General features: G+C 41.5%; 1 protein-coding gene across 2 annotated transcripts; it reads right to left on the reverse strand.

Moving 5' to 3' along the window:
- On the reverse strand, positions 1-26,338 carry YY1 (YY1 transcription factor). 2 transcript variants are annotated; one of them, XM_041128160.1, is made up of 6 exons: positions 25,215-26,338; positions 15,279-15,441; positions 5,491-5,551; positions 2,837-2,995; positions 2,299-2,369; positions 1-1,747 (listed from the first exon to the last, which is right to left on the reverse strand). In XM_041128160.1, the coding sequence occupies exons 1-6, from the start codon at positions 25,909-25,911 to the stop codon at positions 1,609-1,611; spliced, it is 1,290 nt and encodes a 429-aa protein (XP_040984094.1). In that variant the 5' UTR covers positions 25,912-26,338; the 3' UTR covers positions 1-1,608. The 2 variants fall into 2 exon arrangements, with proteins under 2 accessions (XP_040984094.1, XP_029891783.1); XM_030035923.2 differs by lacking the exon at positions 2,299-2,369 and having other exon boundaries at positions 25,215-26,314.

Below are 26,338 nucleotides of genomic sequence, written 5' to 3' on the forward strand. Positions count from 1 at the left end.
TTTCTGTGCATATTCTTATGTTTATTAATCTGTCACATTTTACTATAGTATCTGCAAATTTCTTACTTTGAACACTTGAACAAATGAGTAGTAACCACTTTTAGTTAGACCATCAAAATTCCATGAAGTTCTCTGAGAACTCTGAGTTCCTGTTTTGAAGTAAAAGGTGTCCAACGAGGTTCCAAGAATTTTCATCATTATACTCGGTCAAACAAGTTAGCCAAAAGAAAAAAACAATTTTCTTTTTTTCTGGTACGACCACTCAAACCCTACCGTTCCCCGTTTTCTATTGTTATTGCATTTAAACCTCCAAGATTCCTTACCTTGACTAAACAAAGGTGCCCATTTAGTTATTTACTGTACTGTTTTACCTAGTTGCTGTCCAGGCACAGTGAAAACTCCGCACTACACTGCCAGGTCTCCAAATCCACCATTCCAGTTATTGGAAGTCTAGGTCACTGAAAAAACAGAATTACAGTCAGCAATTCTGTTTAGGTATACCACCTGACGTGGCATTATGTAATTTCATCACAAATCATTGTAATTGAATGCAAAGTAAAGGAAACTTGAGTTTATTTAGCTTCCAATTTCTGGGAGGTCAAGAGGAACTAGGACTGCTCTGGACAACAAAAGAAAATAGACTGTGCTTACAGATCATTTTCTGCCATATTCTTTCTTTAGGACCACTGTTTTATTGTTGCCCTTTCTATTACATGGGATGTACATATTATCAGGTGTTAATAAAAGGTCAGTGCCTGTACAATACATTCTACAACTGAGCACCACTTTCCGTAACTGAACAGGCAAAGAAATTACACTGAACATCAGCATCTGGCAGTATTTCTCCAAAAAAAGTGACTAAAATGGGTTTAAATTGATTAACACTATTAAATCACATCTAATATTTGATACTACATGATTTCATTACAGCTATACGATACAATTATACAAAATGTGTTAACATCAAAGAATACAACCAAAATTAAGATAGCAAACAAAACCTATATAACTTTTTTTCTTTACAGGAAAATACTTTTGAAGTATGCATGTAACTGCCCATTCTTTTAAAGAAAATCTACCGCAAGCAAAGTTATCAACCTCCAGAAAAATCACACATAGCATTACTACGCATATCCCCAAAAAGTGTACAATATGCACACTTGGAAAATACAAAATTAAAAAAATCGTAAGCAACAGGTGAGCTTCATATTTATAAGAACGTGAAAAGAAGTCCAATTTTAGCACTGTTGTATAAAGAATTGTCTTTTTTGATGCGAGTTCATGAACTGACCCCTCCAGTTGAGGCCACTTTACAAAACACCGTGTTCTTGAAACGGGATTACAGAGCAAGGTAGAGCATCTTAGCAATGTCACCTTAAAGTTTTTTTTTGTGGGTTTTTTTTTTTGCTTTTTATTTACTACTTATCAAAACACGTCCTTTAGGTTTGTAGGGTTCTTTTTTTAAAATTCTTTCCTAGAAACAATATACAAAGGGGAGGCATATTTATTTCCAATTCATACTCCTGTAAGATGCTTTGAGTTCAAGAACTTTCTCCTCCAACTTTCACTGGTTGTTTTTGGCCTTAGCATGTGTTAAGATGTGAGATTTCAGGTTAGTTGATTGCGCAAACTTCTTATTGCAGCCATCGAATGGGCAAACATAGGGCCTGTCGCCAGTATGAATTCGCACATGTGTGCGTAAATTGAAGTCCAGTGAAAAACGCTTTCCACATCCTTCAAACGTACACTGTTGAAAGGAAAACACATAATCCATTAGTTAACAAAACAGTACTCATTTCAGTCATTGATTAGAACCATATTCCTCTTTAAATCACTAGACTGCACAAAACATGAAGCTAGATGCTGAAGATTAATATAGGTGAAGCTGTGGGCATCACTTGTAAACTGCATTAAAAAATAAAATTAATACTTCACAGTGTTTTACCACAGCAGTGTACCTATTTTCAAATGCTTTCACTAAAACCACCTTCTCTGCACCTGAAACAGTATTTTGCTATGCTGTAGTAGAAAACAGAAACAGTGTTTCACATCAGAATTTCCCCCTTTCAGTGATAACTGCAAAGATTTGCTCATTTTACCAGCTTACTTTTAAGATGGGCTTGGAATACAAAGGGCAGCATGTTTATCGGCAAATACTTATATTTACCACACAGCAGATCCAGCACACACATCTAAGTGAATGCCTGAGGACTGCAAATCAAGTTTCTGAAATAATTTATTTAACCATAAATAAATAAATAAAATCAACAAAAACTAACGTATCTTAACTATGAATACCTGTAAAGAAGATTTATAAGGAGTATCATATGAAGTAGGCAGGGGACCTCTGGTGGCAGAAGCTCATGTGACTTGATATGAATGGAAAGAGATTCAGTGACTACCATCATTTTGCTGAAAACTGATTAATACCCACTACTGAAAATTAGTGTCATGAGTCAACTGAGCCAACAGCTACAAGTCTCAGTTGCCCACAAGTGCTAAGTTGAAAAGATGATGAGAAGAAAGAGACATTTTCCTTAATCAGTAGTAACTGCAGACTTTGTTTTTAAAGTGGGTAACTTTACATTATATTTTGGAAGGTATCTCCCATGTACATACAATTTGCTAATTTCTAACAAAAGCCCAGGGAAATAGTTAAACGATAGCCTAATTAGCTTAAGGGCACTTCCCATTTTTTAAGGTGATGGTTCAGTGCCTCACCTGATTTTAGAAAAAACATAGTATTCCCAAAATCATATGGAAGCTAGGTTACAGTTACAGTTTACACATTTTCACCAAATAAATTGTGGTACTTAAGCCTGGAGGTTAACAGTACCTGAAAGGGTTTCTCTCCAGTATGAACTAGCTGATGTCGCTTTAGTTTTGAGCTCTCCACAAAGGCCTTGCCACATTCTGCACATACGTGTACTCGAGGGCCATGAGTGTGCAGATGCTTCCTCATGGCAGAGTTGTCCCTGAACATCTTTGTGCAGCCCTTAAAAAGAACAGTGAAACTCAATTAGTAGATAAGCTAGTTCTGATAAAAAAGGTTTTATCTGCTAGAGTACAGGCATTTAAAATGCTTTTATATCCTGAATACTTTCTTAAAAGTTGGCCCTGAAAAGGAGACCCCTTACATTTATTTTAAAAAAGCAATAGCAAGAAAACTAATCATTTGAAAAGCTGACAAAAAAACCCCACAATCTCAAACAAAAAACCCCCAAGCCCCTCTCTTCACTTAGTATTATTAACCATGTGCAGTCAAATGAATAATAGGACAGTCTCATGGAGAAGATGCAGCTCTGAAAGAAGCAAATGAATAAACCAAACAAAAGCACTTACAGTTTCAGGGGAAAAAACAGACAAAACAAACAAAAGACAGAATGATAGTTCATGGATACCTATGGTATATACACTTCAGTGTGCTATATTCTGAGTACTACAATATGCAATATAGTCTCTAATATACCACAGATTATTCTCTAGTACCAATTTGTATGTGCACCACTCCATCTCCCAACATTCTGTCCTCTTCCTTCTCTGCCCTTCTCATTCCTGAGAAGAAATGGAGCAAGAGGGTTTCCAGCACATAACAGCTTACAGAAACTACCTTGTCCAAACTGGCAGCAGCAGATTGATCACTACCACCTTGAGGTATAAAGAGATTGCCACTGCTTCTACAGTTTAAACCTACAAAGTGACACTGGGCAACTGAATAAGATAGGAGAATCTCTGAGTTAGTGCCAACTCAACCTAAAAGCAAAAGATACTCACATTAACTCAGGTACAGCCATTACAGTTGGAAGTCTTAATCTGGGGTTCATGCTGCATTGACACAGAATTACTACTTTTGATTCCAGAGTACACTTAAGCCAGAAGTGACCTGGGGCTCTCTTTCCCTTATCTTTCTATACCTTTTTTTCACCTTTTAGTGACAATCAATAGACATCTATCGTATGTTTTATAAATGTCTTCCTCAAGGTTCAAAATCCCTCATAAAATCCTGTTAACAACCGTAAATTCTATCTGTACTCCCAAATGATGCTGTTTAAACTTACATTAAACTAGTCTACCAACATCACTATGTTATGAGCTATAAAATTCAACAACAGAACCTAAAGGAACATTAAACTGCTAATCTTAAGTTCTGCAGGCTTCCTCTTTGGAAATTATTTTTTTCAAAACTAATAACCACATTTAAATATGCCTTATTTCTTAAAAAAGGGGGAAATGCCACTTTCAGGAAGAGTTCTCTCTTCAGGCACTAGAGTTTCTCTGGCTAATTTAATAACTGTTGTGCCATCATTCACTGCACATAACAGAATTGGGTGGGGCAAAGCAGCACCAAAATAAACATACCATCAATTTTTTTTGCATTTATTTCAAAGTCCCTGCTTGCCTCTGAGAGGACCAGTTACATCTTCTACAATATTTTTTCTTCTTTAAACTGAAGTAATAAATGAACAAAGCCTAGAAACACTAGAAGAGAGAAAATGGAAGGACAGAATATTCTTTTTTTTTCCCTTGTTCAGATGAAGTTGAAGCTATGAGAAAGTAAATCAAAGAAATGAAGGCAGCATTCCTCAGTATTATAAGGAGTAACTGTTCCTGTATCTCCACATACTATACTACACTACAATAAAAACATGACACTTGTAGAATGTGAAGAATTGGAAATCAATATAAGCACAAAGAGGAATCCAGCAAATTCCTTAGACTATGCCTGTCAGAAAGAAGCCTTCTATTCATGCTCTCTAATGTGTACTATTAGCTATCTGCCCTGATTATTTGCTAGGCTCACACTTATCTAGACCAGAAGTCAGCAAGATTGTATTTGTCTTTTTTTGTTACAGACTAAGTCAGCTAACAGAAGCTCTACAAAAGCTGGATAATGCAGTAAAGCTAGATGCTACCAATCTGGGTGACTGGCAACATTTATTCAAGACAGAGGCCTCCCCACTCCCAGTGGGTCAGAATCACATCTCCAAGATGCCTCTCTCTTTTTCCAAGACAATGCACCTTCCAGCTCTGTGGAATGTAATTCAAAGTCTTCCAATAATGCTGACTTTGGCATCTGCACCATAAATTGCTGATTCCTGATCTAGACTCCAAATCTGTCATAGTTTCCAAGCAAGGATATATAGATCTTAGGAACGTACTTTGAACAGCTTTCAGAACATTCTTTCAAGTATGTATTCTTGGGTGGCAGGAAATCACAACAGTAAAACCAGCATGTTAGGGACTGTGCATCATGGTTACCAGAAGATTAGGGATGCACTAACCTTAAGACAAGGAATGGGAATAATATATTATTCAGTGAAAGGTTTTTAAGGAAGCCTCTAAAGAATAATAACTAAAATACAGTTAACTGAGCGTAGTCTATTAACAGTAAGATACTTTAGTTATTCATTCTCATGAGAAAACATCAATACAAAATTCTGGTACAGAATACAAATTACTACCTACTCAGAAGCTGAGCACTTCACTTACTTTGTGAGGACAAGCTATCGTTCGTGGAGCATCATCTTCTTTAATTTTTCTTGGTTTCATTCTTAAAGATAAAAAACAAAAAAAATTAGTAGAAAAACATTAGTAGACAGCTCTTCTCCTGTAACTGCCTACATAATGCACACATTTATTCAATAGTATTACGTGCATCAATAGTACTCAGTTTAATATTTTCAAAACCTTCATAATAATATTAACAGTATAATTTGGCATTTGGAAAGTTCAGCTTTTCCAGAAGGACCTCTCAAATACAGAATAAGACATTTAATACTACCTTCCTAGTCCTTTGAGTATGTGGAAATAGAAGGTTTTTTCCTGACTTACACTAATTATAATTAGGAGGTTTTCTCTGAAAACTCAATTTTTGTTGTGCCAGTACCCCTGTGGCCTATTTATCTTTACTTCCTCTCTATCCCTGCACCAGGACATGAAGGACAGAGTAGCCTCAATCATTTTCACCACACAAGACTTCAGAAGAAAACCCTACAGATGCAGGGAAGGCAGGCAAGTTGTAGAATCTACATAGACAACGTAGACATCCGTTACAACAACAGAAACTGCAATTATTCTTAGTTTAAGCTACTGTACACATGGATTCCACTCTTGGCAACTGACAAGCAATCACCTATTTACTCTTTCTTCGTCACTGATAGGGATCTTCACCACTGCTTTATAGGCGCCATTAGTCTCCATTGACTACATAAGGAGCCCAGCAAGCTATTACTTGCATGCGTTAGGTGTTTCAAATACAGTGAGACTCCTTGTAGAAAACAATGTTAGAACAGTCCTGCTATAACAACCACCTGTCTGAATGTCAGAGAAGAGTCAGCTGTGTGGACACTATTCCAGGGAAGTGCACTGCACTTCTACCTACATTTATTTCTCAAACCTGTAGTGCTGTCTTCTAAAAAATAAAATAAACAAAAGGCTTATCTCCACCTTATGGTGGAGGTAGGTACCTGTAAATAAATGCACCTTATACCGCTGAAGATTCACTTAAATAAGCGATGAGATTTTGCACATGCCAAAACCTTGCTGTAGAAGGGGAGCTAGTCTGTTTATGTGAGTTCCTCAACAACTTTCCTGGTAATACAGTACAAGATAGTTCTGTATGACAAGATAGCTACGTATCATATCTGCAAGTTAAAAATGGAAGGTTTTCTGATGTACTCTCTAGTCTCAATTAAACAGAGATGAGTGGCTTGAATTTAACAAAAGAGTTAGAATTTCAGGATCACTATTCTTAACATTAAGAAGCAGAGGAGTCTGTTGCTATCCAAGACAGTTTTAATCCCCGTGAGTTCAGTTCCTGGAAACAGATATGGAAGAACAGGGCTGGGGGAAGAGATTTCCAAGTAGTGCATACATGTTTTGGTTGGTTTTTTTTTTTACATGCATTTTTAATAATTGATCTGAGACTGGCTAAACAGCAACTTTTAAACATTCAAAACAACTCCCAAGAACTGTAGGGAAAATAAGCTAAAATTCTTCCAATTTGACTGCATAAGCATTTGTTTCTTTGCAGGCAGGGTCCAGTCTTCTTTAGTACTGTCACATTCTTATGTGTATGGCTGAAATCTGCTGTTTCACCTGCCTCCTTCATGTGGACAGGTGAGAGAGGACAGCAACAGAAGGCTTTGTGAGGCTGAATTAAGGCAAGAGCAGTAAAAAAACCTCTCAGAGAGGTCCTGAGGACTGGATCCAGGAAAATCTCCTTACAACTGCCAGTGGAGTCTTATGTGATGGAGAAGTCTCCTTTGGCTCTGTGGGCTATCATTTGTCCCTTGAACAATCTGACTCCTCTCAGTATTGCAGACGTAGCACAGTTCAAGTGATCACATACAGACTAAAGCACTTGACATTTAGCCACTTCACAGACACAACATTAAAACCCAAGGATTTAGAGGCTGCATTTGTTCTTTTCTCTAAATGGACACTTAGGAAACTCCTTCTGGCTCAGCACCTCCAGACTACACTGAATATGTACAGTGCTAACTGAAGAACACGCCAGTCTCCTGCAGGGTTAAAAATACAGATGTGACAAAAAAATATGGAAGCTGGAGAGTATCACATCCAACAATCTCCCCATTTACAGATACTAACAGCTCCTAGAGGATGGGTGTGAGGTATTTGTGTAGACAAAGCTCCTCTTGCACCATCACCAGCAGCATACCTAAACATTTCATCAATTTAAGGGCAGAAACATCCTGAACTGTATCTGTTCCTGTAGACCAGCCCTTTATTATCTTAATCTTCCTGATAACTTCTCTTTTTTCAAGATTACAGACCAATTTAGATGACCTTATTGATTAGATTTAATTTATATAATCCAATTGGAATACAGAATGGTGTGCTGTTTAGTTTACATAGCCTCTTTGAGTAAAGTATTAAATACCTAAATCCAAACAAGTGTTTGGGATTAACCAACTACACTCTCAGTGAGGTTCTGGACTGATAGTCCTACAGGTACTGAGGCTATAGGAAAACACACACACAAAAGCTTTCTCACAGTACCCCTACAGACAGCATTCAACTAGCCTTTGCATGGGATTCTCCTTATTAGTCTCTACAATTTTTACAAAAGGAAAAGGCACAGAGATGAGTGACTGTTATGCCAAAATGGACACACAGAGAAGAATGCTCTGACAAGACGGGACATGAGAGAACATACTGCCAGGGTTTAATGCCATTAGAGATCAAACAACCTCAGGGGACAAAGCTGGTGCCAAAAAACACCTCCTTTACTTCTAACTCTATCAACTTGTTAAATGTTGGCTGAGTCATTCCCCCAGAAAAAAAAAAAAAAAAAAAAAGACAAAGAGCAAAAAACTCCTAGGCCCAAGATCTGTGTCAGTGACATCATCAGAATGAGTAAAATCACTATTGTTCTGAAGTCTTAACTGACCACCTGTAAAGGGAGAGACTAGACACAAGAGATGTGGTAAATAGCTTTAGTGGGCAGCGCCTGCATTTTTTACACTTGGCGTAAGATCCCACTGATCACTGTGTTAAATCCTATTTGTAACTCTTGTGTCTTGCCTCTGGTATTAAGTCAATCTTTAAGAAAGAAATGCTACAACAGTGTCATCTGTGACAGGCTGCTGAAGTAGAGTGAGAAGGTAAACATCCTGGGCAGTGTAGTCAGAAAACTTCTACATCAGTGTAGTCGGGAAGTTTGAAGAACTAATCGCAGCTGAACTGGATGGTTAGACATGGGACAGACTGGAGCTTCGACATACACCGTACATTTTTCAGTTCAGTGTCTGAGCAGGCACGTAACATTATGAGTGTCCATTCTGGAATAAGCTGACTTTTTCATTTTCAAGCTTTGTTTCTAAAGTGAGGAGTTATCAGCCCAGCAGTCTACTTGAACGTATAAACATTTAGTCCCTATTGACTACAAAATGACGATAAAGTTTAGCTAATAAAGGGGCAGATTTTAAATCTTTTCATTTCTCCTGGAAGTATGGAAAGTGGGCAACTTAAGCTTAAAATGAGGAAGAAGACTGTGTAGAAGCACAGGGTTCACAGGCAACCAAGCTATTCAACAAAACAGAAGCAGACACTTCCAACAGGAAGAGGTGGCAAACAGTGTCCAGGTTGTATCTCAGTGCCACAGGCAGCAAAAAGCTGTTGGGCCTTTCATACACTTGGATTGAAGGCATGAGGGCACGTACACCACAGGCACAGCTATAACAGATCATTTTGTCCAAAATGTTGTGTTGCTCACAAGGCTGTGGAATCCATATAAACAATCACTTGAAGAATTTAAAGACTTACATATTCAAATGTATTAGAAAAAAGATTTTGGTCTTACTTTAAAATTAACTTTCTGCAAAAGGAGACCAGACTAGAACCTGGGCTGTTGATCTTAAATTACACTGTTGAAGGTAGCTCTTGCTGGTGGTTATAGACTTTTGGCTCCCACCCAGTAGAGCATCTCTACAGCTCCGTCCAAGTTTTCTTAGCCTGAAACATTAACCAAAACCAGAACTCTAACACATACCACTACTTAAAACAACTACAGACACACACATTAATACCTGGGTGGAACTTTTGCAACAGCTGCCTTTGCAGAAAGTCAATTTACATGACAAGACCAGAATTTTCATTTCTGCAGTGAGTTCATATGGGCCATGCCTAGTAGTAGCAACTGCAGACCAGCTAACTGTGAAAAAACAGCAAGTGTACCTTTTGGATCAAGGCAGTGGGACACTGTGATTAAAGTCCAAGTCTTTTAACTTGTATTGGGGGGGGGGGTGGGGGCGTGGAGGGACAGAATGGGGGACAGCAGCAGGAAGGTGTGCAACCCAATAGCTTCACAGATGAGCTCCATAAAAGCACACTCTCTTATCCATGCATAAAGATTGAGTGAAATCACAGGTATTAAACCACTCAGTACCTCAAAATAAAGCAACCAACTCTGTAACTGTGCAATATCAAGAAGTAACAGCTAACTACCTCCTTTCATCTACCCAGCTGAGCTGAAAGAATGGTACTTTGACAGAACCAATCCCCACCCCAAACTTCTGTCAATCTCTACAACCTGTTGTCTTGTAGATAGATCCAATTTTAAAAGTTAGCCACAGAAACAGTGTCAGGGCTAGGAATAAAGAAAATCCGTAAGTCAAAAAACAAATAACAGTATAGAACTTCCCCTTTGTTCCATCATCTCACTTTTTTGCCTCTTAAATTTTTGTGCTCTCGCATCCTTTCTTTTCACTCTATACTTAAATCTGACCTAAACAGCATTACTCTCTCTCAGGCACTCCTTCGACACATCCTAGAGGTCTCTGATGACCATCAGTGGTATTCATCTCTGCTGATGACTGCATCATTAAGAATAGTTAGAAGAAGAGAAAATTAGTCTGTATCATCAGCATCACTGCCACTTCTGATCTGCTCTCTCACTCTGCCATTCCCCTTGTACTGCCCTGCTGAGGCAGAAACAACATGAGCCTCATGGCCCTATGCTGCTGCAAGAATTCATTTGTGCTGAAGAACTCCTGAAACTGGCTAGACTGGCTTTTGGATAAATGGACAAAAGGGGAGCAGCACAAGGTGTCCTAGGAATCTATCTGCAACCAAAGAGCCCACAGCCAGTGCCTTACCATGCTTTGGTCACAGTTAGGTAGGAAAATGTCTTAAAAGGAAAAAGTTCTCTTCCACTCCAAGATTCTGGCAAAAATAATTACTAGTTTTGTCCCAGTTATGAAGAATATTACATGTGTAAACAGAGAGAGTGACCTTTGCAGTGTGGTACAGAGCAAAAGACTTCCCCTCCCCTAGAAGAACACTTTGTGTAAAGCAATTGTCAGTTTACTGCACTTTAAGCTTCTCTGTAACAAGAGCAAAACTAGTACAAAAGCATACACCTTATAAAGAGCCCTAAATCATAAATCTAGGTGACTATAACGCTTTGTCACTTTTAAGAAAGGTGTCCAATTTCAAACTCTTATGCAGTTTCCTCTTCTTTGTTTTCTGTCCATTTTGGAAAGTGGATAGAAAGGAAGGGCAGTCCTCACAGTGGCTCTCCTTCAGAAAAGGTACTAAGAACAGAAGGTAAAGCCATGGAGAGTAAAGTTTTTACCACTAGGACCCATTACTGTGCCAATTTCCCAGCTATAGCATACTCCCCTCTTATTTCTTAGTTTTACTGATGTCTCTATTCTGCTTGCTTTAGCCAGTTCAGTCATGTATCTGTCTGGAGGGTGAGAGGGAGGGAGAAAAGTATCAGGGATATCCTTTTTAGTGGCTTTGTTTGAGGGAGTTTGCCATATGCACCAACTAGAAATGTCTGCTACTTCCCCAAGCTTTTATTACCAAGCAGTTATGACGTCTTCACAGCTAACTACAGAATTACTTGTAATCAATTTAGACTTGGATGAAACATTTCTTTCACTTCAAGGGATTTCCAGTGTGCCAGTCAAAGGTATAAAAATGGGAACAAGGTAATTTACTAGGTTTTATTTCTTTCTGAGCAGATCATTCACACCTAATATTTCACATTCTGATATGACTGCCTAAGAGAAATCCACAATTTTTTTTATTTCATTTTTAAAGCATACTAGAGAAAATGCATGAGTCCTACAATAGAACCAAATAATTTGTAAAAGGTGATAAATTGCCTAACCAGGTATATTTTATGGTCATTTCTCTATGTGTTACTGAACACATCTTAATGTTCTGACACAGCTTGTTTATTCACAGTGTTTTCAATAGTTTTAGAATGTATAAAAGCCTTTCCAGGAAAAAATATAAGAGTTCCCGTTAAAGGATCCGGATTCCTGCTACATGACTCAATGACAAATGCACTAAAAAAAGCAGCGAAAGACAATTGTATCACAAGAGACTGTAACTGCTCACACTGCTAGTGCCACCTAGCTGCTGAGCAGCAGTGGTGTCCCTTGCAGATACTGCAGTTTAAAAAAAAAAAAAAAATTAAGGGCTGCAGAGCTACAGAGGACTTCCAAGCATCAAGTCCACTCCTGCCTTACCTCTCACTAACCAGACCGTGATCACAACTCCAAAACCTTGCCTGAAATCTGTTACCACTCAAATTCAAGCTCTGCCTGTTTAAACTTAACCTCAGAACTTTCCTCCTAAGAATCAATGCAAATGCCTCAGTCAATTTACCCTTAATCAAAATAAGCTGCATGGTTATAAACAATGAATCTAGCCTGGTTTTGAGTAGCTGATTCCTACAGATGTGTAGTGAGATTCTTCCAACTGCCTTAATGAAAACAGGAAAGCAACCCAAAATAATTTGCTCTCAACTGCACAAAATACACTCAGCATACAATTTTACTAGCCAGTTCATGTCTCCTTAAATGTGGACTGTGCACAACTCTTTTTCAAAGTCATCGAAATACGAATTTGTTACTCTAAACCTTACTCACAGCACATGAAGCTACTTACTAATTTTAAAAGTAACAGTTTCAACTTCACATGCTGCCCAAAGTTTTCAGAATACAGCTACTGAGAATTTCAAAATTCTGGATTGTAAAGCAACCAGCAATGCTTGAAACTTTCAGAGAGAACTTTACACTAAATAAACACATTCTTTTAGCATGAACAACTGTATTCCTAGGACCTCTAAACCCAATTCCAGTACATGTAAACCCATTTTTTTCTTCCAGTTTGCCATGCAAGGTTTCTAGCAATATTGCACACACAGCAATCTAGATCAACAAGGCAAATGATCAATATAAAAATAGGTTTATAGATATCAGTGCTTGAATTCATATTATTAGCTAAAAGAAGTCCCTTCAATACGCTTCACTGCAAGAGGACCAAAACCTTAACAAGCAATATTCAAATTCCAATACACCCATCTTCTTCAGCCTCAGCTACACACAATCATTTAAGATCTAACATACAACTAACACAGTTTTCTTTTTCATTTTCCTTTTTTTAAGGCAAGAGCAAAAGTTTGACAGTCATCAATTCTGACCAAGAAATCAAAAAACCTTTCTTAAAAGATGCTTAAAGTTTTCACGTATCTACAATTAAGCTATCAGAACAATTCTTCATAGGTTTTGAGCAACTTGGGGATATTGCTAAAGGTGATGTCCCCCCAAGCTGCTTACTCTACCAACATACATTTGTCTTATGACTGACATAGATTACATTTTATCTGCTGTACAGAAATATATTAACAGAAAAGTGACTGTAGACATAGAACTCAATCCTTCCATTATCTGCTACAAATTCTAGCTCTAGAACTCCCTGGAACATTCTACCATGAATAAAAAAAAGTGGCAATTTTAAATTAGTGCCAGCTGCCACTACTTTCTCAACAGAAAACTTAACTAAAACCCAAAGATGCAGTACATTTTACAGTATTAAGAAATATAAAACAGATCGAATAGAAACAATCTGGTTATTTCAAGAAGCCCAAATCCTGGCAACCATTTCAAGTATTCAAACCAATGTGGAGAAAAATAATCAGTATTTGCATGAGGAATACCCTATGAGAAACTATTTAAACTTCCTAACAGAAGATAGCTATTCAATACTTAAATGTTTAATAGAACCAAAGGTTTCAGTATATTTTGAAATAACTGAGAATACCATTCTAAGCACATGATGAGCAGAAATGTGTAAGTAACATTTTAGAATTAGAACACTATGTACACTCAGAGTATCACTTAAACATTTCTTTCACAAAAAATTGTATTAACGTTTCAGCAGGTCTCAGAGGAACACATAACCACTTTGATCAACAATAGTAAAACAAGTAACCACAGTATCAATAGCTAGAACCACCCACCACTTTAGAAAAAACCCTATGTTCAGTTGTTTGTGATGTGTTTTTATACATTTTCCTGAAGCAGGGAGCAAGCCCTGCAAAACTATCTTACTAGGTGCCTTCAAAATCCATAGTTCTATGGCTCTACTGAAAATAATTGTGGGAAAAGGCTGTGCTGGCAATACTCTGGCACAAACACACTGAAGAGTAACAGAACAAGCTTGTAAAAAGCAGCAAGATCCAAGAGGTGAAACAAGCGTAGATGCACCCACTGGACACCAAGATCCACTTAACCAAGAAGCCAGACCAGAACTTGTCTCAACAGTCCCTGCCCTCTAGCAACTAGCTGAAAAACCCAGTGGTTAAAAAAAAAAAAAAAAGAAAAAAGAAAAAAGCGCACTTCTTCCTCTACTAGTTGACCCAGGAAGTAAGAGTAACAGCATCTGACCATCCACCTGCTCTAAGTTTCAGAATTGTGCAACAGAGCTCTGAAGAATAGCCAGCTGGTAACAAAATGAACATGAGCGTAGCTTCATACATACGTTTTGCTTTCAACATGCAAAAACTCCTAACAGCAGCTGCAGGAAGCTAACAGTTGTGCTCAATATTTGGACACACCAGCACGAACGCTGCCCATGCACTGACTGGAGGAGTACGCCTTTGGTCATTACAAGCACATGCAGACAAAGCAGGGGACCAAGTAAACGCTGCAAAGGCGACCGTAACGTCACCAGCTTCCCTGTGCCAAAGTAGACTTCTCCGGTGACCTCACGGTTGCCCTCTGGTGGCCACCGGCTGCCCTGAGCACTCGGTACCAGAGCCAGGAGCTCGGGGAGGGGAGGGGGGCGGGGGGAAGAGACACATGACACTTTCGGTACTCCGCAGTAGAACAGAGCTTCCCTCACTTCACCTCTATTTGAAAGTAAAAGTCACCTTGTAACTCAGGTCAATCTATTGATATGTAAACGCGGACAATTCTGATTCACTAGAGGAAATCCAAGCAGTAGTTACCAATTGTGAAACTGGAATTACCAGTGGCACTTGAAAGTGCAAGACACATGACTCTAGTAAAAAGAAGTTTGAGAACTAGAGCTTCAGAAGCAGGTGAAAAAGAACAGTAAGTGGCAAACTAAATGCTGTAGTCTAGCTTTCTTGTATTGAACAACCCGAATGCAGCATTCAGCTTATTAGATCCTTTGGTGCTGAAGAATCTAAGGCTACTCACATGAAACACACATTCTGTCATGTTAAAGATGCAGTCTATCAATGTATTTAGGTACTGTCTTACCCAACAGAACAAAGATCAGAAATCATTTAAGAAGTCACTGCTGAATATAAAACCCAGTTATTTTAACACAGCATCAGCTACTCTGCTCTGAATTAAGTCCCTTGTTTTAGAAGATGATTAAATGCAGTAATAAGCCAAACTAAATCTACTATTTATTTTGCCTAACAGTTTCATAATTAAACCAGTGAAAATAAAACCATTTTAGTTTTAAAATCCTTTCTTCCTACTTACCTAGCAAATTCAGCCAGTTGTTTGGGGTCCGAGAGGTCAATGCCGGGTATTCCACCAGGAGGAAGTTTCTTCCCTGTCATGTACTCTGAGTAATCTGGAGGAGAATTCTCTCCAATGATCTGCTCTTCCACCACTGTTTCATGGTCAATATCTTTTTTATCATCTGAAATACACAAAATACTGAATTCAATACATACTAAAGATCAAAACAACATGTAAGTTATTAGGCTGCATCTCAACACAAATTCACCATTGCTGCACACTTAAAAGAATACTTCCAGATTTCCACACTAACTGTATAGAGCAAAAAGACACCCATACAGTTACATCATGAAGAACACAGAAAGAACACAATGGGTGACAAAAAAAGCACAGAAGTTGCCTATCTACTTAAACACAAACAAATAAGGAAACTAGTAGAACAATCCTATGAATGCTGGCTGCATTTGAAAGATAATGCTCTCTTCCTGAAACAATGCCTAAATATTTAATTCCCTTAACCTCTCCAAGACTAACCTTCACTGTACCCACTTTGGATCTCAACAGCAGTAGGTAAAAAAGCAAGGCCATCAGAGGAGGGGCAGATACTTACCCTAAGACGTTAAGACTACTGATCTTTACTTCAGAGTCTTCAGACTCCCTTGACCTCCAACAGAAGTGTCATGGAGGGACAAGAAATTTAAAAATAACTGCTAGTGGGCTTTAGCACTTGCCCATAAAATTAATGGTTTTCAACACTTGCAGACAGGACTGAAAGAAAGCAAAAACCTAAATAGCGTGTCTCCCTCCCAAGGGGGCTTCTTCCTTCCATGTCAGAGGCCAGCATAAGCTCTTTCCCACTCTAGAACAGCAGATAGGGATCATTCAGAGCTTTGATCTGCACACCAGTTAAGACACTGCTATTTTATCTGCTCTAGAGCTCCTCCTATGCATTTGTGCTCAAGGACTGCAGTGAAATCAGGTGGAAGACCTGCTGTGCTGTCTACTCACATCCAGACCTTGGAACATGCCAAGACATAACGTTTTCTCTCTCCTCTTGCTATTTTATAACAGAAACCAGAGATGCACAAAGACAGAGAATGGAAACATCCACCTATGTTCCTCACTGCAGTGCTCACGCCAGCAGGAAGAAAGACACAGCACCTCGCCCTCCTGTTTTCCACCCTCAAATATACCTAGGACAACAGATGTGCATATGGTTGTAACTGCTCAGGTAAATGTTAATAAACTTGCCACTACACTACTTCTCCGACTCTGTGTATGGGGAGCAGATTCTGCAGATCACTTTATAGACAAGAGGCTTTACAAAAACAACAGGAAGTTTTATTTTACAGGTAGTGTTTAAGGAATGGAAATACAAGGTGGTAGGACAGAAATAGTATATCCCCAGTTTAAAAAAAAAAATAATATAGGAAAACATAAGGCACAAAACAAATGAAGCAACGTTTTTTTTCTTTTTTTTTTCCTAAACAGAAACATAGGAAATAACATTATTCATTACTCAGTGACTTTAGTTAGGAAGGAGAGGACAAGACATCTGCAAATAAAAGAAATATACTAAGGACAAATTTCTATTCAATTTGTAATGCCTGCTTTTAATGTTTGCCACTGAGCTATTTCTAGAAATGTTACTGCTAGTTTGGGGTTTAATCTGATCTACCAGATCAAATAGCAGTTCATGTATATGTTCCATGGTGAAAGAGGAAAATAGACTCCAACGCCGCAAAGAAAAAAGTGTTAATAAGAAAATACTATCTGCAGCATTAAACTGGAAATAAACTACAAAACTGACTATTGTGACAATTTTTTTTATTCTAATCTAGTTTTCCACTCACCACAGTACCTTTCAGTCTTTACCAGTGCTTTAAAGAAAGCAACTAGATCTTCCTTAAGCAAGGATTATATGTTAAGTTTCACAGCACCTGCAGGAGTTACAAATTCGAGTCAATAAATCTCCGATTTGGCAACAATTTGTTCTTAGAAACAGAAGCTTGAGAAAAGATATTTCGCAATGCCTACATAGGCAGAAAAGACATTATGAAGCTCAGAAGAGCACAGAACTTCTGGAAAGCTAAAAGTGACACCTTCTCCATGCTGTAGACTAGAATGATATCAGCTGCCTTCAATGTAGCCATTTCAACAGCTACCCAGAACTTCCACTTTGACTGTTTGATGACATTCATAACAGAAGTAAGTTTTCATTTCCTGCCTCAGATCAGACGCATGAGTCAACAGGGAAATTTTGTATACATTCCTTAAGATCATCTTTCCTTCCCTAGCATAAAGGCTCGCTATTACACAATGCTTTCTTGCCATTTGAGGGCCAAACTGAAAGCAAGCCAGCCTTCAGTGCCTTTACTTCCCAAAAGCCAGCCAACAGAAATCAATTCCACAGCTATTCAATTCCACAGGCTATTGGAGTAAAACATGAAAAACTATGAACATGTTGCTTTGATACAGTAGAAAATAAGAGAAAGTATCGCTTAATATATTGGCAGCTATGTGAAAATAAAAAGGAATCAAATCTTCCTATACCAAAAAACTGTATCTCTACAGCAGCACAAACCTGCAGTTTAAAAAGCTAATTTAAACCAGAACAACAACATACAAAACAGTTACCTTAAAGTGTTATATCAGGCTAACGTCCTTCAAGATAGAAGACCTGCTTCACACCAAAAGTCACATACTTTTTCAAAAGTAGCAGCAAACTTCAGTAGCTCTTTAGTATCCAGATCATCCTAGTTACAGACCTTCCTATGACATTATCAGCTCATTGGAAAAAACAAGACAAAAACACCACACAAAATAACTCCCACACACTTCTTTGGAAGATGTTTGGAAGAACTATACCGATGTTCTCTATGCCCAAATTTATCACAAGTTTATTTGGTATCCCCTACCAACCTCAACTAGACAGCTCAAAGTTTGGAGGCTAAAGTCCAAGCAAACTTTTACTAAGGCTGATAAGTTAACCAGTATCCTCATTGCAAACAGGGCAAGTTGACTGCTTGATGTTTTCTGCCTTCAAGCAAGTCCTGATGCCCACTACATCCAAATTACTTCCCCCTTTTCCTCTCATGAAGCATCAGAGGATCAAACATACTACATCCAAAGCAAAGCAAAGCAAAACACAGAGACACAACCCTGAAATTCTAGTGACACCTCTGGAGAAGTACAGTACAAATAAGGCATAGTAACTCCATGCAGTTTATGCCCACGTCAAACTAATGTGATGCCACCCATACAAGCTAAATACGGGCAGAGCCATGGAGCCAGTCAGGAAATTAACTGCTATATGCTATCTGATCTGCTTTGGTTTGTCCTTTAAAACTACCTGAGAGTACAGCAGACTCAAATATAAGGCATTTTGCTTAAGTGTGTATTTAGCACTGTTCTTACAGATCTAATGCAGCTTTCTGTAAGGAACTTGGAACAGGATTTTAGTCTGGTCTTCTGAAAGGTATTGAAGATCTGAATGCAAGTCAATCAGTTAATCACTTTATCTTCACAAAAACATGCACTACCAGTCACTGCAATAGCTATGTCCAGTATTAATCTATCTTATAAAGCTGTAAACTACCGATTTGTTAGAGATACCACAGATACCTCCCAACATCCTACTATGCCCAATTACATTAGGATAGATACTTAGTCTAAATTGGGTTATTCTATGTACCTGTTTAGGACATGCCCAAACAAATCTCTATGTTCAGTGTCCTTCCATCTGCACTTCTGTCACGCCCTATATAGGGGCAATACACATCTTGAACTGGATTCACTTCTGCACTTCAAAGCAAGTATGTCAAACAAACTTTTTTTTACTAAGATCAGTGAAAGTTCAGCATTTTAGCCACCCATATCTTTTGACTACCACTTAAAACATATTTGTACTGGTTTTAAGAGTACCAAGCCCAAGTACCAACTGATGTAGGAAGAAGCCAGATTACTGGGATAAAACTAGTAACCGCAGATTCCATGTAACAGATCAATGACAAAACATGGAGGAATCTGTTTCCCAAGACTTTATTGATTACCTTTTGCTCTTATTATCACAGTCTCTCCATCTCTGCAGCCCTTCTGTTGCACAGAAAATCCATCCACCTCTGAACCACATTATTGCATGCATTTCTAGAACAGTAGCTAGCTCCAGCTGACATCTTTGGAACTCCCAAGCTTTATAAGATGACTCCCTTAACTCTCAACCCAAGAAGCATTGTCAGTATTTCTGCCTCAGTTATTCTTGATTTTAGCCGTTGTACTCCAATTCTAGATCCCTAATTCTCTGAGCCACTCTTCTCCTCTATTACAGAGCAGGGAGAACACATTGTTATTCAAACAGTTTTCCCCTGTGGAAAACAAGGAGTGCAAAAGGGAACTCAGAAGGTACACTTGGTAGCAAAGCAATGAGACCTAATCCTATAGCCTCCTCCCCAAGGTACCAAGTTAAAAGACATTCTGCTTACCAACTAAAAGGATGAACAACATTTAAGCTTAATTTTCTTTTTATGATCAGTTAAACATATTTGTCTTTAGGAACAGTTGAAATGCAATTACATGATGAAGGATGTATTCGCAACTGTGCAGTACACCAAGGCACTGTAGTAACAGCTTCGTTATTGCTACCACATTGCAATCTCCTCAGGCAAGTTAGTTCATTGGTCATGTTTGGAAGCAAAGAACCATAATTAGCTTGTTAAATAATACAGTTATTAAGCAGACACTTCTAAATGTTAAATTCCATTTTGCACAGTATGTAATTTTTTAACCTAATCGGCTGCTAGGTTACTTTCCCTCTAATGTGCCTTGCACACAGATGGAGAACAGGTTCTTCTTTCCCCCTGTCACCCATCTCTTTATTTCACACTGAGACACGAACTGACAAAAACACTGCATATATCAATAGTCATCATCTGACTTCAAACATTTGTGAGACACCGTGCCAAAGCACTATGACCTTCTGAATCACCAGCAGCCAAGTGACGTTGACCTTTCAGGGAAGGATCCAATAGCAAGTTAGAAGATTCTAGTTTGAAGGTGGGCTAAGAGGCAACTTAACTGAGACATTCTAAGTGATGAACCACATTCATGTATTTGACTTTCAAAGCTGAAAAGATATTTAAAACAGCTGCAGGAAAATATCTACCTTATCGTCTAAGGTTCACTCGTAAAAACATCAGGGCAGACTCAATGCTTACGGATACCAAAAACCAATACTGTTGTCTTAATCAGAGTCAGAAATAGATTATCATCTCAACATTTTAAAGGAACCAGACAATCACTTTCCACCTCCATTACGAAAAATTTTCATGTAATAAGCTCTTTTCCTGTCATCACAAAGAATTTTGGCCATCCTTGATACAGGCCCACAACCGAACCTAACAACTCGTCTATCATTTATACTACGCAAGACAACTGGTCAGACAGCAGATGATTATTTTTCTCACCCCTGCAATCTGACAAAGTCAAATGAAAGTGCTTCCTTTTTTTTTTTTTTTTTTTTTTTTTTTTTAAGGCATTGTAAGTTTTTTTAAGAGGTTTTGAAGAACCTTCTAGAAACCCAACATGAACCCCTCAAGTTTCCAAATATGGGTGCACAGCACAGGCTTCCTGGATTATCAAGAATCATTTCCAAATCATACACATAACTTCTGCGTCTTTGTCTTTCCCATCAAGGAATAGGGTACTTGAGCAGTTTAACATCCGCGGGCAATGTTAAGTTTGGTTGTGCTATTTCAGCCCTACGCTTGCAGACTATCTATGCTAACAGTAATAGTTTAAGCCAACAACTATTTCAGGTTTGAAAGCTTGACAGAGTCAAAAGTCAATACCTACAAGCAGATGTAGTTACAGCAATAGATTTTTCCCCCCACTCCAAATTAAGCTCCAGCTGCTTGAAATGCCAGCATTTGGTGGAGCCAAAATTTCAGCACCCCCTTCCCAAACGCTCCTGCATCTAAGAATGATTTTTGCAAGCGCAATCTGACAAAGCGATTTCTAATGATCTTTCCCCTCCCCCACCACTATTGTGTACCAATCTGGAGACAGCCACTAAAGAGGATGATTCAAGTTGAATCTAGCAAAGGCACAAATAAATTCCACTTCATAAAAACAAATTTTCCTAGTACAAATTGGGGTGTCTCACTTGGAGAGCCCCATTAACTATGTACAATTTTCTAAATCCATTACAACATACCCCAATGAAAATAATGAGGATTGGTATTAGACAGTATAGAGAAAACACACTAAAGGAACATTAATGTATCTACCATATACACCTTTTCAACCCTTTCAGAAAATAGAACGCCTTTGTTCAGTTCCTATTTTCACACGTGAAAAAAGACAAATAATTCCATTCTGAAGATCTGGAAAGATAATCTGAACTAGAACAAAGCATTCCTGTTTCAAGCTCAACACTTTAATTAAAGTAATCATGGGTCACAAGTTTGATATCACCATAGATACCAAGGTGATAAGAGAAGTTATGGTAAGTATAAACCGTTGCCAACAACAGTACTGCAACTTCTAAGTAACCACGTAACAAGACAAGGATTGAGTAGTCCCCTTTAATCACACTCCTATACATTTCACAGGTTATTTCTATACATTTCAAGAGGTGCCACCAGACACGTTATGCTCATTTATAGACAAAGATTTATGATTGGCTAAATTTGGTACTACCCGTGTACAAGCTAATACAGCAGCACTAGAAAACAGTAACAAGTTATTAATTCACATTGTCTTCCCACACTCTGGTGAGCAAAGTGCCCTTGTCCCCAATTCAAATACCCAAGAACAGCAATATAGGGCTCATTGTTTTATCTTGATGCATGGGCTCATTTACTATTCATCTTTTGATAAACTTTTTGCTAAGCATTTAAACCAAACAGTCAATTACATCAGTGTGCAAGCAAGTCTTTAATTATGTCAAAATACAGAGGCGAAACTACTATCCTTGTTCAAAATAAAGTATGCCTGATTCCGCAGGGAAACTTCAGTATAGCTACCCTTTTGCAAGCCAGTAGTTTGTTCTGGGTCTTTTTTTCTCCCCCCCCCCCCCCCCCCCGCCCCTCAGTTTTGCTTCTTTTGGAATTTTTCTGGCAACCATTCCCCCTCTAAAATTTCAGAAAACAGACAGTGAAACCTCAGCATTTGACCACTTCTATAACATTCAGTAAGCTGTGTAGGAGGCATAAAAGCCTATCCAATAGGCTCAGTAAAACTTCACAACACTCTTAACTGAGCAGGTTATTGCCAAAGGTTGTTTGAAGCTGGGGGGTGTATGCACACAAGGCAGGGAGGTCAAACTTTAATACTTTTCTTTCCCCTATGTATTTTGTGATTTTGCCTTTGGGGGGCTTTTTTGGCATTAGAAGTCAAGTCAGAGTAGGTATTCTGCATTCTTCTGCATCATGGATATAACTGAGTTGAATGTAGCAATGCAATTCAATCTCCAGTAAATTACAAGCGGGTATCATTCCCACTGAGCTTGCATGGTCATGCTCATGAAGAACAAAACCATGGAAATCAATAGGGCTACCCTGATGTAATAGTTGTGTACGCGGGAGGAGAATCAAGTGTATTGATTATACACATGCTTCACTTCAGTCAAGTAATAATCAGAATGCAGAAGCTCTAAGGAAGCATCCTATCAGGCAGTACGAATTTCAGAGTGCAAATGCATGCTAGAAATCGTCAATTGATCTCAGTGAGGTCCTGTATCCTGCCAGCTCATGAGTCATACATCCACTCGCATTCAGCTATCTTAGGTAGCTTCCACAAACCAGAAGACTGTATTAGTTTCTATTATCTTTTTTCTTTATTGGGTGGTCAATTCTAAGAAAAAAAACCCCAGCAAGTGGAGTTATTCAGGTTTCATACAATGATAGACAGAAGCATACAGAACCCATTCTACTAAACAGTATTTGGGAAACTCTTAAATGAAAGTTCTTTTCTGTTCATCAAGAAGCAGGGAACACTGGGCTGTCAACCAACTATATACCAGAATATACTTGCTAAGTAATCCCCTACATTTAAAAAGGGAGTAAAAATCAGAATCACCATGCTTTTCATCTCTTCAGACAAGTGAATTCAGCCATCCAATAATACACTTTTCCTTCAACATTGCCCTCTAACAACACTACTGGTCATTCACAAGCATCACAGAGCAAACATTTTGGACTACATCAGAAGCATAAAGAGTTATCTCTATCTTACTAGACTCTTGAAAAATTCAAAAGAGGACAAAAAAATATGACATGCAAAATAGATTACCAACCTACTATTCAAATTCATTTAAAATACGTTACATGAACTGATACTATTTGACCGCTTTTTTTCACATTTACATAACTTTAGCACAGACCTTTGACTACAGAGCCTAGCTGCCAGCAATACATTTTCTGTAAAAAAAAAAAAACCAAACAAAAAAACCCAACCAAACAACAAAAAAAAAACAATTAGCCACTAGTAACACTTTTCTGCTGACTAAAAGGACTCTTCCCCCCCATATTTTAAAGAAAGGGATCAGAAAATTGTGGCAGGTAAAATAAGCAAGCAGGGCAGGCACGTGTCAGGCTTATTCCAAGCCCCACAGATACTGGACACCTTCACAAGATTTTATTCCGTTTAAGAGACACTCCCACAAAAAAAAAAAAAACAACTCCTCCAAAAAACATAGGCAACCTCACACAAGACGGACTCCCTGCGCCTATGTAAAAAGCCTATTTAAAGCTTTAGACCTCGCCGAGGAAAAAACTGAACGGTCTCCGAGCATCAACCAGAAATTGCTGCTTTCCTCCCTGCGGCTCCCAGGGCCGGGGGTCTGCCTCCGGAGCGCGGAGCCACCCCTCCCGGCTGTCAGCCCCTGGCTCCTGACAAGGGGATTTCTGAACGGCCGGTTGTTCGTGGCCGCCCCCTCCGAGGCCGGCGAGCGGCGCGGGCGGCCCCCGCGGGGGCGAAGAGGTGCTTCCCCCTCGCCGGCACCGCTGCCTTCGGCCGGGGAGGCCCCACCCACACCCCGCCCGGCTACCGCAGCGGCCCGGCGGGCCGGTACCGGGCGGCCCTCAGGCCCACCCCCGCCGGGCGAGCAGTAAAACGGTATTTCGGGCAGATCGCCGTCCCCGGGCCGGGGAGAGCCGGCGGGGCGGGCGGCGCTGGGGCGGGCGGTTCTCCCCCCCACTCCCCTCCCTACATAACGGTCACGGCCCGCAGCAGACGCCTCATCCGGGGCCGCCGCCCGCGCTCGGCATTAAAATGCGGCCCAATGGGGCCGCGGGTGCGCGGCGGCGGCAGCGCAGGGCGGGAGGGAGAGGAGCGGCAGGCGGGGAGCCGGCAAGGCGGCAGCGGCGGCCGGGGAGGGGAGGGGAGGCGAGGCGAGGCAGGCCGGCGGCGGGCCGGGAAACGGGGGAGAAGGAGGACAGAGGGCGCCGGGAGGCGGGGGGCGGCGGCCGCGGGAGGGAAGGGCGAGGGGCAGGCGTGGAGCTAGCGGCGGGGCGCCGCGGGGAGCGGCGGCGGCGGCAGCGGCGGGGCGGGGACGGGGGGGAGAAGCGAGGAGGCTGGGTTCGCCCCGCACCCTGTGCCCGCCCGCACACCCCGCCTCCCCCTGCTGCAGAAACTACGCCATTGCGGCCTAGTCCTGGAGCCAGCGGCGCGCTGCCTCCCTCCCTCTCGCACCCCCCCTCAGCCGCCGCCATCTTGGACGGCCGCCGCCATCTTTCCTTCCCCCCGCCGGAGCCGGGCAGGAGCAGCGGCGGCAGCAGCGCAGACCCCGCCATCTTTTCGGGGGAGCCGCCATACTTGCCCTGGCGATGAACATGGCGGCGCCCATCACACACATCAAAACATGGCCTCCCTTCAAAACAAAACTGTCCGAGGCGAACCGGGCAGCCGCCGCCGGGGCCCGGGGCCCGGGGAGGGAGGGGTCCGGCGCGCACTTACCCGAGGCCCACATGGTGACCGAGAACTCCCCCTCCAGGGTCTTGATCTGCACCTGCTTCTGCTCCCATTTCCTGCCGCCGCCGCCCTCGGCCCCGCCGCCGCCTCCCCCGCTCAGGTAACTCTTCTTGCTGCTCTTCTTGCCGCTGCCGCCCTTCTTAACGCGGCCCCCTCCGCCGGCCGAGGAGGAGCCGCCGCCTCCGCTCTTGCTGCCGGCGGCGGCCACGGTGACCAGGGTCTGCTCGATGTACTCGTCCTCCCCGGCGGGGGCCGGCACCGGGATGAGGATCTGGTCCTCGAAGCCGTCGTCGGCCCGCAGTCCGTCCGAGTCGTCTCCCCCTACCACCTCCTCGCGGGTCTGCACCAGGATCACCTCCTGGTGGTGGTGGTGCAGGTGGAGCTGTCCCCCGCCGCCGCCGGCCGCGCCGCCGCCCGCCCCGCTGGGGTCCCCGTCCGAGACCAGCGGCTGCAGCGCGATCATGGGCTGGTGGTGGTGGTAGTGATGGGGCGGGTGGTGCGGGCCGCACTCCTCGCAGCACTCGTCCTCCTCCTCCTCCTCCTCGTCCTCCTCGCCGCCCACCACGGTGGTCTCGATGGTCTCCACCGGGATGGTCTCCACCTCGATCTCGTGCAGCTCCACGATCTCGGCCGGCATCTCCGAGCCGTCCGTGGCGATGTACAGGGTGTCTCCCGAGGCCATGGCGGGGCGAGGGGGGGGGGGGGGAAGCTCCGCGGGCGGCGAGGGGGCTCCGGTCCGCTCCCCTCGGCGGATGGTGGGGCTCGGGCTCCTCTCGCTTCCCCTCCTTCTTCTCCTCCTCCTCCTCCCCCTTCCACACAAACACCAGCTCCTCGCAGCCAGCGAGAGGGAGGCAGCCAGCCGCCAAATCCCGGCTACGCTCCCTCGCGAGACTTCCGCTGCTGCCGCCGAGACGGACCCCAGCCCCGGGAGGCCGCTGCCGCCGGGACCCGCCCCCCCCCCGCCGCCAAGCGGCCAATCGCACCGCCCGCCGCGCCCACGACTCACCCAGGCGAGCGGAGTAGCCTACGGAGGCGCGCCGTGCCGCAGCGGACCGCCTCCATTTACCACCGCCGGCCTATCAAAGAGCGCTGCGAACGCGGAGCGGCTC

This window comes from Aquila chrysaetos, chromosome 2, assembly GCF_900496995.4.
Source record: "Aquila chrysaetos chrysaetos chromosome 2, bAquChr1.4, whole genome shotgun sequence".
Classification (NCBI taxonomy): domain Eukaryota; kingdom Metazoa; phylum Chordata; class Aves; order Accipitriformes; family Accipitridae; genus Aquila; species Aquila chrysaetos.

Coding starts and splice junctions, on each gene's coding strand:
- YY1 (XM_041128160.1), bottom strand. CDS start 25,911: ATGGCCTCGGGAGACACCCTGTACATCGCCACGGACGGCTCGGAGATG. Junction 5,552..15,278: donor CAACTGGCTGAATTTGCTAG/GTAAGTAGGAAG, acceptor TTTATCTTTAAG/AATGAAACCAAGAAAAATTA. Junction 2,996..5,490: donor CGATAGCTTGTCCTCACAAA/GTAAGTGAAGTG, acceptor GTTCTTTTTAAG/GGCTGCACAAAGATGTTCAG.